The sequence below is a fragment of the Colobus angolensis genome, unplaced genomic scaffold (genome assembly GCF_000951035.1).
Source record: "Colobus angolensis palliatus isolate OR3802 unplaced genomic scaffold, Cang.pa_1.0 Scaffold19, whole genome shotgun sequence".
In the NCBI taxonomy this organism is placed as follows: domain Eukaryota; kingdom Metazoa; phylum Chordata; class Mammalia; order Primates; family Cercopithecidae; genus Colobus; species Colobus angolensis.
In genome coordinates this window covers 3,724,713-3,740,137 of record NW_012115043.1, presented here as the reverse complement: position 1 = coordinate 3,740,137, position 15,425 = coordinate 3,724,713, and the positions used below count along the sequence as shown (strand labels likewise).

Here is a 15,425-nt window from a genome sequence, read left to right as displayed (position 1 = left end):
GCGCCACTGCACTCCAGCCTGGGCGACAGAGCGAGACTCTGTCTCAAAAAAAAAAAAAGAAAAAAAAAAAAGGAAGGATCATTTGGCTAGGCGTGGTGGCTCATGCCTGTAATCCTAGCACTCTGGGAGGCCAAGATGGATGGATCACCTGAGGTCAGGAGTTCAAGGCCAGCCTGGCCAAGATAGTGAAACGTCTCTACTAAAAATACAAAAAAATTAGTCGGTGGTGGTGGTGCACACCTGTAGTCCCAGCTACTCAGGAGGCTGAGGCAGGAGAATTGCTTGAACCTGGGAGACGGAGGTTGCAGTGAGCCAAGATCACGCCACTGCACTCCAGCCTGGGCAACAGAGTGAGACACTGTCTCAAAAAAAAAGAGTCATCTCTTTTTTCACTATGTAATTTGGAACCAGAGTTATCTGGCTGGTTATAGTTGAGAATTAAAATAGTCCTGAAGTCAGCAGATGCTGAAAAGTTGTAGTCACCGTTAAAAAAAAATCAGTAGAGATATGTAGGTGATTTTTAGGAAAAGCAGAATGTTACATGATAGCCAAAATGGAAACAGAACACAACTCTGTCATTTTTTCTTGGTGACTTGGTCCCAAGCCTATTCTCTTCATCTTAGCAGCTAACAAAACCTACTTCCCCCAACAAGTTCCAGTAAACTCATTCACTTAAGTACTCTGCTCGTTAAGTTTTAATGAATCCACACTCTTGCACACACTCCAAACTCCCCGTTCCCCAGTCGGGGGTATTTATTTTCATTTAGGAGGAATAAAGGCTTAAACAAAGGAAGGCAAACATGTAGGAGAGAAACATTCCTGGGTAAACTCACCTAAGACAGTCTAGGGAGACCCAGGCAGATGTTTACTGTGGGTACCAGTCCTTGTGGCTTTTTACTGTTTTTTTCTTTATGGGTGTTTTCCTTTCCTCAATTCCTGGGTCATTGGCTTAGTGGCAGTGATGCTACTGGTGACACTGCTTTGCAAGAGATCTTTGTAGAACAATTTCTGTGTGTAGAGAACTAAGCCAGTTCACTTTCAAGTTTCTCTGTGCAGCCCTTCATTGGGCCTCTGTTACCCTGGAGATTCTGGGATGTGGTCTTGGCATTACTATTTTACCACTTAATGAGAAAAAGGAAATTGAACTGGCTCTTGAATGCTTCTAGTAAACATTGCTATTTTAGCCCTTTGCAAGAGCAGTTTTACCTTTATTTGTACTTTGGTTTACTTTGTTTGACATTTGATATTAATTTGGGGATCACCAATGGAGGAAAAAAACTAATTAGACATTTGATATTAATTTAGGGATCACAAAGGTAAGAGAAGAACTATGCCTAGAAAAGGTAGAATAAACTACAGTTGTTTTGCCTCCTTTGAGAACTAAGGCACAAACAGAAAATACAATTACAAAAGAGAATCATTAACCATTTCATGGCATAGAACTCTCTGCATCTCCACCTCCATTGTGAAGACCTCTGTCCATTCAGAATGGCCCTGGAACTAGGTCATAGGAGCCACTGCAGGATGGCAGAGCTCGTTGTCCCGTGTAGAATTTAGTAGGTATTTATTAGGTCATCCCAAAGAGCCACTGCTTGTAATCACATCATTTTTAGAAAAGTTTAAATATAACAAGATTTTAAAAATATTTAACCAAATAAGTACAAAATCATTTCCCCAAACATAGTTGTTTTCGTTTTTGTGTATGGATTTCTAAATATGCAGTATTTCTTTCTCATAGCTACAATAATAGTGTATATGCTAGTTAAACATCAGATCTTAAATATTCTCCATGTTTATACATAGTCTTCACAATTAATAGGTGCATAATATTCTCTCATATTGATGAATTCTAATATATTAAACAATTCAACTAAGCTGGAAATTTAGGCTGTTTCCAGCTTTCATTTTTTGGCGGGGGGAGGAAGGAGGGAGGAAAGATTTGTTTGTTTTTATATTTGGTTTTTGTATATACCTCTTTTTGCTTCTGTTGAGTTACTTCCCTAAGAGAAGGACCCAGGAGTAGAATATTTTATGGCTTTTGTTTCATATTGCCATATTCCTAAGAAGATAGTACCAATTTCCAAAGCACCTAGCAGAGAATAATCATACTAGTTTTATCACAACCTTACCATCAGAGATATTATGAACTATTTGCACTTTTATTTTAGATCTAAAAATCCAGCTTCTCGTTGCTATTATTTCATTACTAGCAAGGGATATTCTTTTCTCATGTCCTTATTATTTGTGTTTTATATCAAAAGCACAAGATTTTTATATTTTTTAATCTAGATTTTCTAGGTTAAGAAAAAAATCTAGGTTATTCTTTTTTCTAGTCATGAAACTACATATAAATGATTATTGTTCACTTGTTTTTATATTTATTTTTATGTGCTAAAATCTTGACTTCTTAGATTATCTTTATGTATTTAGTGGTTGCCAGAACACTGAAATTAAACATTTTGTAGATCTATGAATACACTGTTAAGGTGTTGACATTTCCTTGTATTTCTTTGTTGTTGTGATCATCATCATCATCATCAATAAATACTGCAGAGTACCTACTGGGTACCAGGTATTGTGCTAAGCACATTACCTGAATTGTCTCATTTAAACTCAGAAAAACTCTGAGGTTTTTACTCATTTACTTCCACACCAATTTAAGGTATAAGGAAGGTATTACTATTCTGTTTACAGATGAAGAAACTTATTCTTAAGAAGTGACTTGCCCAAATTTATAGCTAATAAATGATTGTGCCTTGCTTTTAACCCACATCTGACTGCTGCTAGCCCAGTGCGTTTGTCACACTGAGCCAAGTACATTTAGGAAAGATGTTCTTATTTGAAAGTCCTGGAGAAGTGTTCTCCCGCAGGTCTTTGCCTTTGTGACTCATACCGTGTGCTGCCCTTGTGGCAAGTTTTCTGCTTTCCAGAGATTTGTGGGAAACACAAATATTCCTGGAACACAGAGGCCACTGCTCTCAAATTTCTTCCCTTTCCTAGATAACAGAAGAGCTGGCAAACTGGGAGGTGTAGGGGGCCATCAATATACACACCTCAGAGCTGGAGAGGAGGAGCCCTGCCTGGGAGTTTCTAGATTCAGCTCTTGCAACCCAACTGCCTCACATACCTGGTTATGTGCGTGGGTGATGAAAGATAATTTTAGACATCACCCTTTGATTGTTCATGGGAATGACAGATTTTCAATGCCGTTCTCAATTTAATACACTATCGTGATCATTTTAGTGAGCCTGTAAATTCCCAAAAAGCTTGGAGTAGCCCACCTTCACAATCAGATGTAGCATTAAAAATATCGTAAGCATTTAAAACCCTGGTTTTTAGCCCAGTGCAATCGGTCATTCCTGTAATATTCTGTAATCCCAACACTTTGGAAGGTCGAGGTAGGAGTTGGCTTGAGGCCAAGAGTTCAAGACCAGCCTGGGCAATATAGTAAGACCCTATCTCTACAAAAAATTTAAAAATTAGCTGTGTGCCTGTAGTTCCAGCTACTTAGGAGCCTGAAGAAAGAGGATCACTCAAGCCCAGGAGTTTGAGTCTGCAATGAGCCATGATTGCACCACCACTCTCCAGCTTGGGTGACAGAACAAGACTCCTATCTCTAAAAGCAGAAACACCCTGTTTTTAAAAAAATAAGCAACCAAATATTTTGTTTTTGTTTGAATTTTTTTAGTCTCCTATTCCAGGTTGACATAATAAACTGCCTTGTAAGCAGAATGAGTGATGGAACAGGCTAGTCATTCAGGGTAGCTAAGAGGTAGTTTGACTTCCTGGGGTACCATAGCCAGGGACACCTAGGTTAGACTCCCATGCTTCCTGGGGGATAACCATAGGCAAATTACTTCAGCTCTCCAAGTCTCCCTTTCTCTATCTGTAAAGAGAGATTAGTACCTGTCTCATGGGGAAGTGGTGACAAGTAAATGAGAGAATTCTGTGAATTGGCGAGCAGTGTGCTTAGCACATAATAAGACTTTAAGAAATGCTACCTATTATTATTGTTATTATTATTACCATAAAATTGTCTTACAACAAAATACAGGTAACATTGAGTAAGTACATACAACTTAATCTTTCTTTGGTGATTTAGAAGGTTCTTTAGGCTCTGGTAGGCTTCCAAGCTATTGCTGTCTACGTCCATTAGCCATCATTATATGGGGTTGTGGCTGTTGAAGATACAGAATGTTGGTTGATCCAGTTGTTCCCAGCCTATGCTTTACCCAGACAGTGCCTTGGAAAGAATAAGTCTTCATAGCAGCCTGCTTTCTTCTCATGTAGAAATATAAAACCGTTCAATTTATTTGAACTTTCTGAGTTGAATAAAGAGGCTTGACAAAGTAGAGACTATTCTGACCAAAAGATTGCAACCCAGTGGCTTTCTTTTCTGGTTCCAGTTGGTGTATTTTCTAATTAGTGTAGCAGCACGTCACCACAATCATTGGAAAGTCTTAATCATTTACATATTTGTCTTTATCGCCGAGAATGACTTAGAATGTTTTCTTCCAGTTCAGTGGGTATTTTCATGAAGCTGCCAGGGTTGAGTTTGAGGTGTGTCTCTGTGCCTGAGGAAGATGACAGGAGAAGGAAAATTGCCTCCCCAAGTGAAATGAAAGCCAGGGTACCCCTTCTGAGGACCTATAATAATCAGTTACACAAGCTGTTGGTTTGTGTGTCCTATTGATTTAATATGCTTCTAATCAGTACATAAAGCTATGGGCCTGCAGTGTTAATTTTTCATATGCTTACAAAGTACCCTTTGATTTTCTGTCACACGTTAATTACAGCGTTTTGCCATTAAATAGGAAGCTTTGTGTAAACTAATTACTAGGTAATCATTGTCTACTGCAAGCGTGCTGTTTGTACCTTTTATTTTATTCTAAAAATGCACAGATCTCACAGTCTGGAAACACTCTACCTTCCAGCCATTAGCTCTCACTAATTCATAGCATTATTGTGGTGAGAGTGTAGGAGTTGTAATTGTTGTGGTATCAGAGCTGTTAATTACCGGAGTAAACAGTTGAAATGGTGCCAAGGTCTATTGTACAAGGCAGAGAAAAGGAGGTTTAAATGCTACTCCCACCATCTGGGGACTGGAGGAGAGGCAAATGCTTGAAAACAGCAGTGAGGCGCTATCGCCGCTTCAGCTCCAGGGTTGGCGGCCATATGGATCCCGAATACTTTGAATCAATTGAATTTAACTGCCAGTTTTTCGCAATAACAGCGTGGAAGGAAGGAATAAAGCAAAAGATGAGAGGAACGAGAATTGGTTAGTGTTCTCACATCCAGGAAGTCCCCGTTGGAGGTCTTTTGGAAAGGTCTGCTTTGCTGAAAACCACAGAACAGGCATGGGCATTTGGAATGGTTTCAGAATGAGTTTTCCTCTCCTCTGACGGTGACTGCGCCATTTGCTTCTGGTCGTCTGTCCTTGGTGCCCCTCGGTGAGACAGGGATGCCCTTGAGAAGGCTCAGACTTTCCTGTCACTGTGCCAGATCCAACAAAAATTCTGACTTTGGAATTCACTGATTTACCATCCTGGTATTTTAACAAGCATGGTCAATCTATAATGCTACTACATCTGCCTCAAGTGTATGCATCTGTATGTGTGGAAATATCAAAGAAGGCGCAGCTCTTCACTCTGATAAAGAAAGGTCACTGCTTGCCCATTCCTTTTGCATAAAACTAAAATATAAATTCTCCCGATAGTTTCTCATTTCATTCCACAGACTCACTCCTCTTCCCCACTACTTGAATGAAAAATCAAATCCAAAGGGCACATGTGTTTCCTTTTGTTTTTAATTTTCAATTAAAGAGCTTTCATCAACATATGCAATTTTCTCAACCAGCGATATTTCTCTAACTGGAAAGAAAGACTCCATTACCAGTAATGATAATTATGGCTACTTCCACTTATGGCTGATTTTAAAAACACATGGTTTCTGCTTTAAAATATTGCATGATCTTTAGAACAGGCATGTGTATTTACTTGATGTCACTCTTATATTTTAATATAACTTCCTTAAAACCATTTTCCAATGTTAAAAATATTTTTAAAACACCAGTCACTTGCTGCTGTAACTACTTTTTAATATCATTTCCCAACCATGAACATATTCTTCTTTTTGTAAACCACCCTGGATTATTTATCTTTAATTGTTCCTTTAGCAGATGTCGAAGTAATTCCGGGAGTAGTGTAAACAACTCCCTGAAAGAAAAGGATTGCAGGCCCTCACGTACACCATGAACCAAGGACGGGGCTTGTCAGGGTTTTGATGATGGCAATTTTGTCCCGGGGAAAAATTTTCCTGCCTTTGTGTATGTGCAAAGTTCAATTACGAATTTCAAGAAGCATTTAATCTTTATCTATTGAAACCCCCAGCATGCAGCGCGCACAGGGTGAGCCTAGAAAGAAAACCACAGCCCCCTGTGGTGAGGAGAAAAAAGAAACAGCAGTTTAAGTGCTGGAAAGTTGAAAGGGAATGAACCTCTCTAGTGTGTGTGGTCGGGGGCAGAGCAGTTGCGCTGAGCTTTGGAATGGAGGCACAACATATGTGCCTCAGTTGGACAAAACGCTTCTCGAGTCAAATCAACTGCTAGGCCTGCATGTTGGTGCAAGGTGGAGGCCTAGATAATGAGGGACAGACTCCTCGAGAAGCAGCGAGTGGATAATGCTACATAAGTATGGAATTATATACCGCATTTTCACCATTCTGTTTAATGAGAGCCGCCACCGCAGCGAATCACTTGCCACACAGCCGAAATGGGCCATTAGCTATCAAGGGAAAATTGTCTTTGCCGCTTTCAGCAGATGGAGCAAATATTTTACAAAGCAATTTTACATACCAAAAACATTTGTGTGCCTTGGTAATGTTGGCTGTTTTACATTATGTTACCTTCTACAGCAGCATAATTTTCCATCTCATCGAAGGCAAAGTTGGCATTTTTGATTTTTAAATTCTCAATTAACAATTAAACATGGAGTATTAAAGCAGTCCTTAAACTTTAAGTAGGTGTGGGAAGTAGTTTATGACTTGCCAAAGACATTTTCATTTTTTCTTCATCCTCTCAGCATATTTTTGCACTCTAAAGAGGGACTATTTCTAATAATCTGGATGGAAAGGAATGAGTGGAAACTCCACTGCTGATTGCAGAATGAAAGTTACCAATGCACACAGTGGTCAGAGCATTTGCTGGCTGAAAACACCCATCATGGATTGTGGATACACAGTTTAGTTCACCCATTTGCATCAGTTTAAAATGTTTTAAGTTTCAAGTAACAGAAAACCCAACCCAAAATGGTCTTAAAAATAAAGAGAATTTATTATCTCAGGTAACTAAAAATCCAAACATTGGTCTGGCTTCAGACAAGGCTCAATGATGTCACCAAGGACCCAGTTACTTTCCACTTTCCTCTACACTGTGCTCCATTCTAAGGCTGGCCATCCTTAGGGTTACAAGATGGCTGCCAGTAGCTCCTGCAGTTCGTCCCTGCTCAAGGCGATAGGAAGAGAGAACATCTCATCTGGTAGCATTCTCAGAAGACCATAAAGCTGCTTTCTCAGAAGGCCCCAGGAAGTGCTTCCTAATATTTGATTGGTCTAATTGGGTCATGTGCCCGTCCTGAACCAATCACTGTAGCCAGGATGTGCTTTGCTCAACAGGACCAATCCTTGCCGCTGAGTTGGGGGGCAGCACTCTCAATCAACTCACATAGTTAGGCATGGGGAACGGATTGGTCCTGAAAGAAGTTTGGAATATTACCCTGAAAGAGGGGACATAGATGCTGGGCAGCCAGTGACAAAGGCCCATGCTACCATATTTTCATACATTTGACAGCACTGACTTAGCATCACCTGTGGATGATGGAATCCAGCCCAGACTGAGTACTTGTGCCTTGATGGCAGTTACCAACACAGATTCCACTGCACCATGGCACACTGGTAGCAATTGGGTTTGAATCCCAGTTTTGCTACTTTATGGCAGTGTGACATGAAGAGGGGATGACAATATCTACCTCAGAGATTGGCTGAGATAATAAATGTAAACCACCCTGCACATGCCTACCACATGGTGAGCTGTTAATCATTAAAAGCTTTTAGACTTTTAATAAAGCCTAAAAAGTGACTAAAATGTATCCTGTGCATAGGGAGGCAGCCCTTCTAAATTCACCCTCAAATGTGGAACCCCTCCCTTCTCAATCTGTGTACCACTAGCTGATTCAAATCCTGAGCACCTTTCATGGTGCTTCACACTTGACACTCTGAAGAGGCAGCAAGGCCAGTGGGGAGCACTCACTCAGGAGTCAGAGGCAGCCAGAGAGCACCTGCGGCCTCCCAGTGTGACTGGAGAAGCCCTCGTTCCCTCTTCTGTGACATGAGGCATTTGTCCTAGATAGTCCACATGGCTCATTTTAACACTGACAGTCTTGCTTACTTTTTCAGGTCATTGTCTTGCCCTTTTCACTCTCTAGGCCTCCATGTAGGGATGTCAGAAGCATCTAGAAAGCAGAACCATGTAGGCAGGTCCCTTGATTTTCTTTTGAACGCCATCAGTGTCTGATATGGGAGATTTGAGGTGATTAACCAAAAAGTTATTAATTCACCACTGCAGATTGGCACATGACCCAGTTACAACAATGTGTGTCTGTATGTGTGTATGTGTGTGTAATACACACACACAGAGAGAGGCACTCTTGGAATTTACTTGGTTGGGGAAGCTAACGCTAGAGTTTGAAGTAGCTTTAGTCATTGAGTGCAGTGGATAGTTTACTGGCTTCCCCTAAGATATCCTGAATCTCATTCATTCAGACATCTCTTCCTTCAAATTTACACTTTCTTGATAGAAAAAGAGAGAGCAAGAGGCAAGGTACATACTTGGTAGACAAGGATCTCTGGGGTGCATCAGCTAGGCTGGTGGAGCCCCATGCCTTCTGTAGATGTCTTGGAACCTTCCAAGGTCCTGACAATTGTTTATGCACTCTGAGAGGTAAATGTGAGCACTGGAAAAAGTGGAGGCAAGCCTGTGCAGTGGCAAAGATGGGGCTGAAGTTTCTTCTGATGGGAATTACCCTAGAGCTATCAGCCCCACAAAACTAGCAACTACTTGCATTCCCAGAGCCAGTGCAATCATGATGGAATGAAAATCTGGAATTCTGACTTTTTTCAAAAGTGTATTTTTTTTCTAGCACTTGTTTATTACCTACAAGGTATATATTTTTCTTTCCACACTCCCCAAGTCATTAGCTCTATATGATCTGTTCAAAATGGATAACAGACTCTCTGAAACACTGATGTGGTCGTCCATCGTCTGTCACCTTGGTGTTACTCAATTACTCAATGCAAAGCAAAAAAACTTCCTAACCACTCATTTCATAAAGTTTTTTGTTTGTTTGTTTGTTTGTTTTAGAGACAGTTTTGCCCTTGTTGCCCAGGCTGGAGTGCAATGATGTGATCTCAATTTACTGCAACCTCTGCCTCCCGGATTCAAGCAATTCTCCTGCCTCAGCCTCCCAAATAGCTGGGATTACAGGTGCCCACCACCATGCCCAGCTAATTTTTGTATTTTTGGTAGAGACAGGGTTTCACCATGCTAGTCAAGCTGGTCGTGAACTCCTGACCTCAAGTGATTCGCCCACCCAAAGTGCTGGGATTACAGGCATGAGCCACCATGCCCGGCCTCATTTCACAAGTTTTTAAGATAAAGATGTGCCCCTGTTGCTGGCTTATAACAGATACTCAATATATATACACTTTGGGAAAGTAGAAAAGGGAAGAAGAAGGCAAGCTAGAAATGGTTCCCCTAACTCTCTTATTTTCTGTCTTTAATCATTTGTTGAACATTACAACTCACTGAGTGATCTTACACAAGCCTCTTCAAAGTCCCTCAGCTTCCCATTTTAAAGCAAGAGGAATAACATGGTAGTGGCTATCACAGAGTGTTGCTGAAAGGACTGAATGAGATCATGAATGTGAACCTGTGACAAGAGAAAGTATTTTACAAATACTATTCTAATGATTCACATGAATTGGAGTGTCTGTTATGGAAGGGGTGTGTGTGTGTGTGTGTGTGTATGTGTACATAAGTTTGTTTTGAACAGAATAAACTTGAAGAGCTACAGATCTTCCCTTACCAGCATCTGCCCTTAAAGTTGTGGCATTATGTTTGAACTATGCAAAATGATAAAAACTAGAGAGCAGAAAGCCCCCCAAAAACTGAGAGCTTGCATCTGACGTCGATAGACCCTTTGTGGCCGTTGGGACCTTGTTGCTTCTTGGGAAAAGGGTGTTCTTAGCTTGTTAAACCACTGCTGCGATGGAGTCCTTTGCTCCTGGATTTGAACTCTCGCCTAACCCACCAGTTCACAAGAAGCTTCTGAGTACCAGCAGAAACCAGACTGTAAAGGGTTGTTTTGTTGGGGGGATAAAATAAAATGAAGCTTTCACCAAGAATGTCATTTTTCTGACCTTACTTGAATATATGAGCTGCAGGTCCTGCTGTATTTTTTTGGTTTGTTTTGTAGGGATGGGAAGACAATTTTCATTGGTGCTGAGGCCATTCTTAGTATAATCCTTGTTTTTCCCATCAGACACTTTCAAAATAAAGAAATAAATTAAACAGTTAATACCCCCTCTCCTCTTACCTCGCATTATTCCTCTGCATGCCTTTTTCTTAGAGAATGAATCATGGCCCCCAGCTGCCTCTGTGTGCCCCAGCATCCCTATTGAATGTCACCCCGCCAGTGCCTTCAGCTGTGTACCTCTCATGGTGGGACACGATTACTCCTCCAGATTCCAGCAGCTGACTTTCCTCTAGGAAATTTACCCCCTTACTGTGGCTTTGTGCACAGTGAAAACTCCAAGCATCAAAGCAGAATGGCTGGCTTTGTGAGCAGAGGCCTTGGCAGAAGCCTGGCACAGTGTCCAGATGCCACACACAAGCAGCAGGCTGATGAGTTACTTATTGGCCCTCACATAGTATGTTGCATCTGAGGTGACACTTCATAAATGCGACCTCATTTATCTTCCCGATGCCCTTCAGAGGCAGGGAATCCCATAAAGTCCGCCCAGGAAGAGTCTGTGGTTCTTAAGCAGCCTTCCCTCCAGCTGCTTCCTAAGCAGCAAGGAGGAGCCCATTGAGAGGTTTCACATTTTATCTTATTCTGTAACTTCAGCTTTAAGGACTACATCCTATGTTTATCAGCATTGTGACTCATTCTACAGACATTTAGTGTTCCCTGTGCTAGGGACTGGGAGACTGACCTCAAAGCCAATGCCCATGCCATTAAGCAGCCCGGAGAGAGCTGGAGAGCAGGGAGAAAGCCTTCTCTCCCAACTAGGGTGGGAGAGAAGGCTTCCTGGAGGAGATGTGGCTGGAACCACCTCAGGAAGGATGAGGAGGAGTCAGCAAGGGGAGGAAGAGGAAGAAGGAAGGCAGAGGAGGGCAGTTTAGGGGGAGACTGGGAGCTGGGCAGGAAAGTGAGGCCACATTAGGAGTCAGAGGCCATATCACAGAGGACCTTCCTCATCTGTTGTGTTGAGGAGTTTGGACTTGATCCTTAAGCTGAAGGACATCTTTCAAGATTTACGTGGCAGGGCTTTTATCTACTCCTTCACTGCCTTTTCTCCCTCTCTCCCCAACACCAAAAAAAAAAAAAAAAATTATATATTTATAAACACTTTTTGTCTAGTCCAGTTGCTTAAAATGCCTGACATTCTGTAATTTTTGCTGTATAGATGAGTGAACGAAATTCTCTTTGGACTGTCTTGGTATGAATGACCACATAGTGTGTAACTGGTAGATGATTTCACGTTCCCCAGCAGTAGGGCAGAAAAAGTCATTTAATCAAGGCAGAACAAAGAAATTCCCACTTTTCTGACAAAGGGCCTGGGCTGTGAGACTTCCTTTCCTTGCCATTCCATTTTCCAGAGAAGAGTGGGATTCTAACGCTGTGTTTCATTGTCCCAGCTTTGGGGCACTTCATGAATCAGAGATAAAATGGAATGGTTTTAACTAAAACAAGTGTAAAACAAAAGAAAGATGGATTTTGGGGACTGTTCAGAGAAAGAACAAAGGAGTCCAAGTTGCTGGAGCTGTGCATTTCGCATGCTTGTTTATAATTTAAATGCAGGGCTTTGGGGCGATCAGGTAATTCACAGTAAAGATCAGAGAAAATGTGCACAGTGTATAGGATATGAAGAGGGAAAAGGCCCATTGCTTTGACAGCAGTTTCCTTGCTTCTGCATCACAAGACAGAGCTCTCTGCATGAGTGCTTCCCCAGCCCTTCTTAACAGACCTCCTCCTACTCTGCAGGGAGTCGTCCTGAGCTGAGTGTGAGCCAGGGCACTCTCTGCCTTTCAGGGAGGTTCTGTTTTGTATGTCAAGCACTTACTAAGCTAACTAATGAAACCCTCCCACCAAGATTTTCTGGATATTTCGGAAGTTATTCAGATTTTTTGAACCTGCTGAGAGCATAGTGTCAGATGTTTAGTCTTCTACTGTGGTTTGTCAGTGGGCACTGGACCTAGAATCAACCAGCTGTTCCAAGGAGTTGGGGCAGGCAGTGCATAGAGGACAATCACTTTTTAATGGTAGGGAAATTGGAAATAAGTGTGTGTGATTTCTGATATTCCAATCCCACACCCAAAGCTGATCCCTCCAAATTACTGCACCATCACTCAGATTCAGAAGTTCCCCCGCAACCTAAAGTAAATCTGAGTTTCTCTTGTCAGTGCTCCTTATTTTGAATATGAATAGTGTCTGTCATGTGAGTTTTGGGCCAGTACCCTGCCTCACTTCTGGCAGAAATAATATCTGAAGAGGTGGCTTTTATTTGAAAAAGTTTAGATAGTCTAAGAGGAAGAGTATTGCAACTTAGGACATCTAAAAAAAATTGTCCTGGCAAACCAAGGCTTTTTATATCAAAAGCCAGACTTTTTATTCATTAGAGGATTCCTTACTGATTTCATTTTGACAGGAGGCTCTTTAGTCTTTGGGTTGTTTTACAGATGGTATGGGGCCAGCCTCACATCCAGGCAGATGAGACTGTGACCTAGGGGGGATTTCAGGCAAACTGAGGCTAGCTCCAATACTCCTTCCCACCTAACTCTTCCAACCCATCCCTACCTAAAATCCCACCTTTACAGCTTCAGCCGTAGTTTAAGGCTTTGATGATGAAGTTGTAGGATGCAGACATCCACCAACAAGGGGAAAATGGCACAGATTAAAGAGATGGAAGATGACTGGACACTGTAGCTCATAGCTGTAATCCCAGCACTTTAGGAGGCTGAGGGAGAAGGACTGCTTGAGACCAGGAGTTTGATACCAGCCTGGACAACACAGACTCATCTCTACAAATATATTTTTTAATTAGCCATGCATGGTGGTATGTACACGTAGTCCCAGCCAATTGGGAGGCCAAGGCAGGAGGATCATTTGAGCCCAAGAGACTGAGGCTGCAGTGAGCTATGATCATACTACTGTACTCTAGCCTGGGTGACAGAGCAAGGCCCTGTCTCAAAAAATTTAAAAGAAAAATTAAAAATATATATGGAGGTGGCTGGGTGCGGTGGCTCACGCCTATAATCCCAACACTTTGGGAGGCTGAGGTGGGTGGATCACCTGAGGTCAGGAGTTCGAGATCAGTATGACCAACATGGTGAAACCCCGTCTACTAAAAATACAAAATTAGGCTGGGCGCGATGGCTCACGCCTGTAATCCCAGCACTTTGGGAGGCCGAGGCAGGCGGATCACCTGAGGTCGGGAGTTTGAGACCAGCCTGACCAGCATGGAGAAACCCCGTCTCTACTAAAAATACAAAATTAGCTGGGCATGGTGGTGCATGCCTGTAATCCCAGCTACCGGGGAGGCTGAGACGGGAGAATCACTTGAACCCGGGAGGCGGAGGTTGCGGTAAGCCAAGATTGTGCCATTGCACTCCAGCCTGGGCAACAAGAGTGAAACTCCGTCTCAAAAAAAAAAAAAAGAAAAAACAAAAACAAAAAAAAAAACAATTAACTCCACATTTTATATAAAAGGAAACTGAGGCCCAGAGTGAGAAAAAATATTGCCCAAGGACACTCTGCTGGTCAGGCTGCCAGCTGCAGTGGGTCTGAAACTTGGCTTCCTGATGCCCAGAGAGAAGGGTGCCTTTCAGAGACAACAGGAACAATGAAGAGATTTTAGGGAGGCCAAATCACTTTTGAAATATGAAAACTGAAATGGCTGAAAAAAGAGAGAACATTTTCAAAATGGCTTTCTGACTCTGGGTAAACAGTAACCACATTTTTTTTGCCTGTTGGAGGCCTGGTTTTTAATCACTCCACAAGCAGTTTTCATTTCTGTAGTAAAATTGCTTGTGGTTCTATTTAATTTGTTTCTGCAGGAGCCAGCTTTGGTGAAGATCTCCGAGGAGCTGGCGGGCATTTTAGCACAGCACGCACAGCCAGTCAATGAGAAACGGTTCCCGACGTGGAGGAAATTCCTCCAAACGTTTCTCAGTCAAGGTAAATAAGACTGTAAAGTTTCTATTGAAGATTAGTCTATACAACCTTGGATTCTAGTTTTGGGTCAACTGGGGCCAATTTCAATACTTTGCATCTCCTGTGTTGGTTTAGAAAAGTGCTCCTATGGTTTTCTTTTTCAAATGTTGCCTAAATATTTATGTTACACCCAGCCTCTTAAGTAAATAGGAACCTAGCATGCCAAGCATGGCATGGGAAGCTCAAGATTCTGGGCCTGTTTTTACACCACAAACTTCTCCTGAGAAGTGGGCTTTGGAATCAGATTACCTGGGTCTGGACCCCATCCATGACTTTGAGCAAGATTCTTAAACCCACCAAGGCCTGGTTTCCTCACTTATTTACCTTACAGGGTCATTGGGTGGATTCAATGAAATACAGATATGAAAGTTTCTACCACAGAACCTTACATAAAATCGTCTTTAATAAGTGTTAGTTTCTCCTCCTGTTTTCTAAGAGAGCAGAAATGGTCTCACTTCCAGTTCTGAATATAGCATTTCCAAACAAGAGTTTGCTGGAGTCCAGGAACAAAGCGAGCCTCCATTCCTTTCATCCTCCTCCTCCTACTTCATCCTCATTTCCTAACAACATTGGGTGGTTGAGGGAATGAATGAGTGAATGATGCCTGTCTAACATCTCAGAGGTCCCTGTGAGGGTGCTACACAGAGGCACACCCATGCAACGGCCCTCACTCTCTAGGAGGTTGCAGTGCAAGACATATTATATGCTTACCCACATGCACAAGAAGAGAGGGTTAGTATAGCAGGCCACAGAAGGCATCTTCCCACTGCTATCAAGTGATAATACTAATCTCAGCAATAATCAATTATGATAAGATAATATTGGCCGGGCGCGGTGGCTCAAGCCTGTAATCCCAGCACTTTGGGAGGCCGAGAC

At 42.1% G+C, this 15,425-nt stretch overlaps 1 protein-coding gene across 3 annotated transcripts in view; it reads left to right on the top strand.

Annotated features, from left to right (window-relative positions):
* The window catches only part of IQCH (IQ motif containing H), a 265,552-nt gene that overhangs the window by 162,662 nt on the left and 87,465 nt on the right, over nt 1–15,425 (top strand). For all 3 annotated transcript variants that reach the window (XM_011940351.1, XM_011940352.1, XM_011940350.1), the window contains one exon: nt 14,393–14,513. In XM_011940351.1, the coding sequence (XP_011795741.1) occupies nt 14,393–14,513 (121 nt within the window). The remainder of the gene's footprint in view (nt 1–14,392; nt 14,514–15,425) is intronic.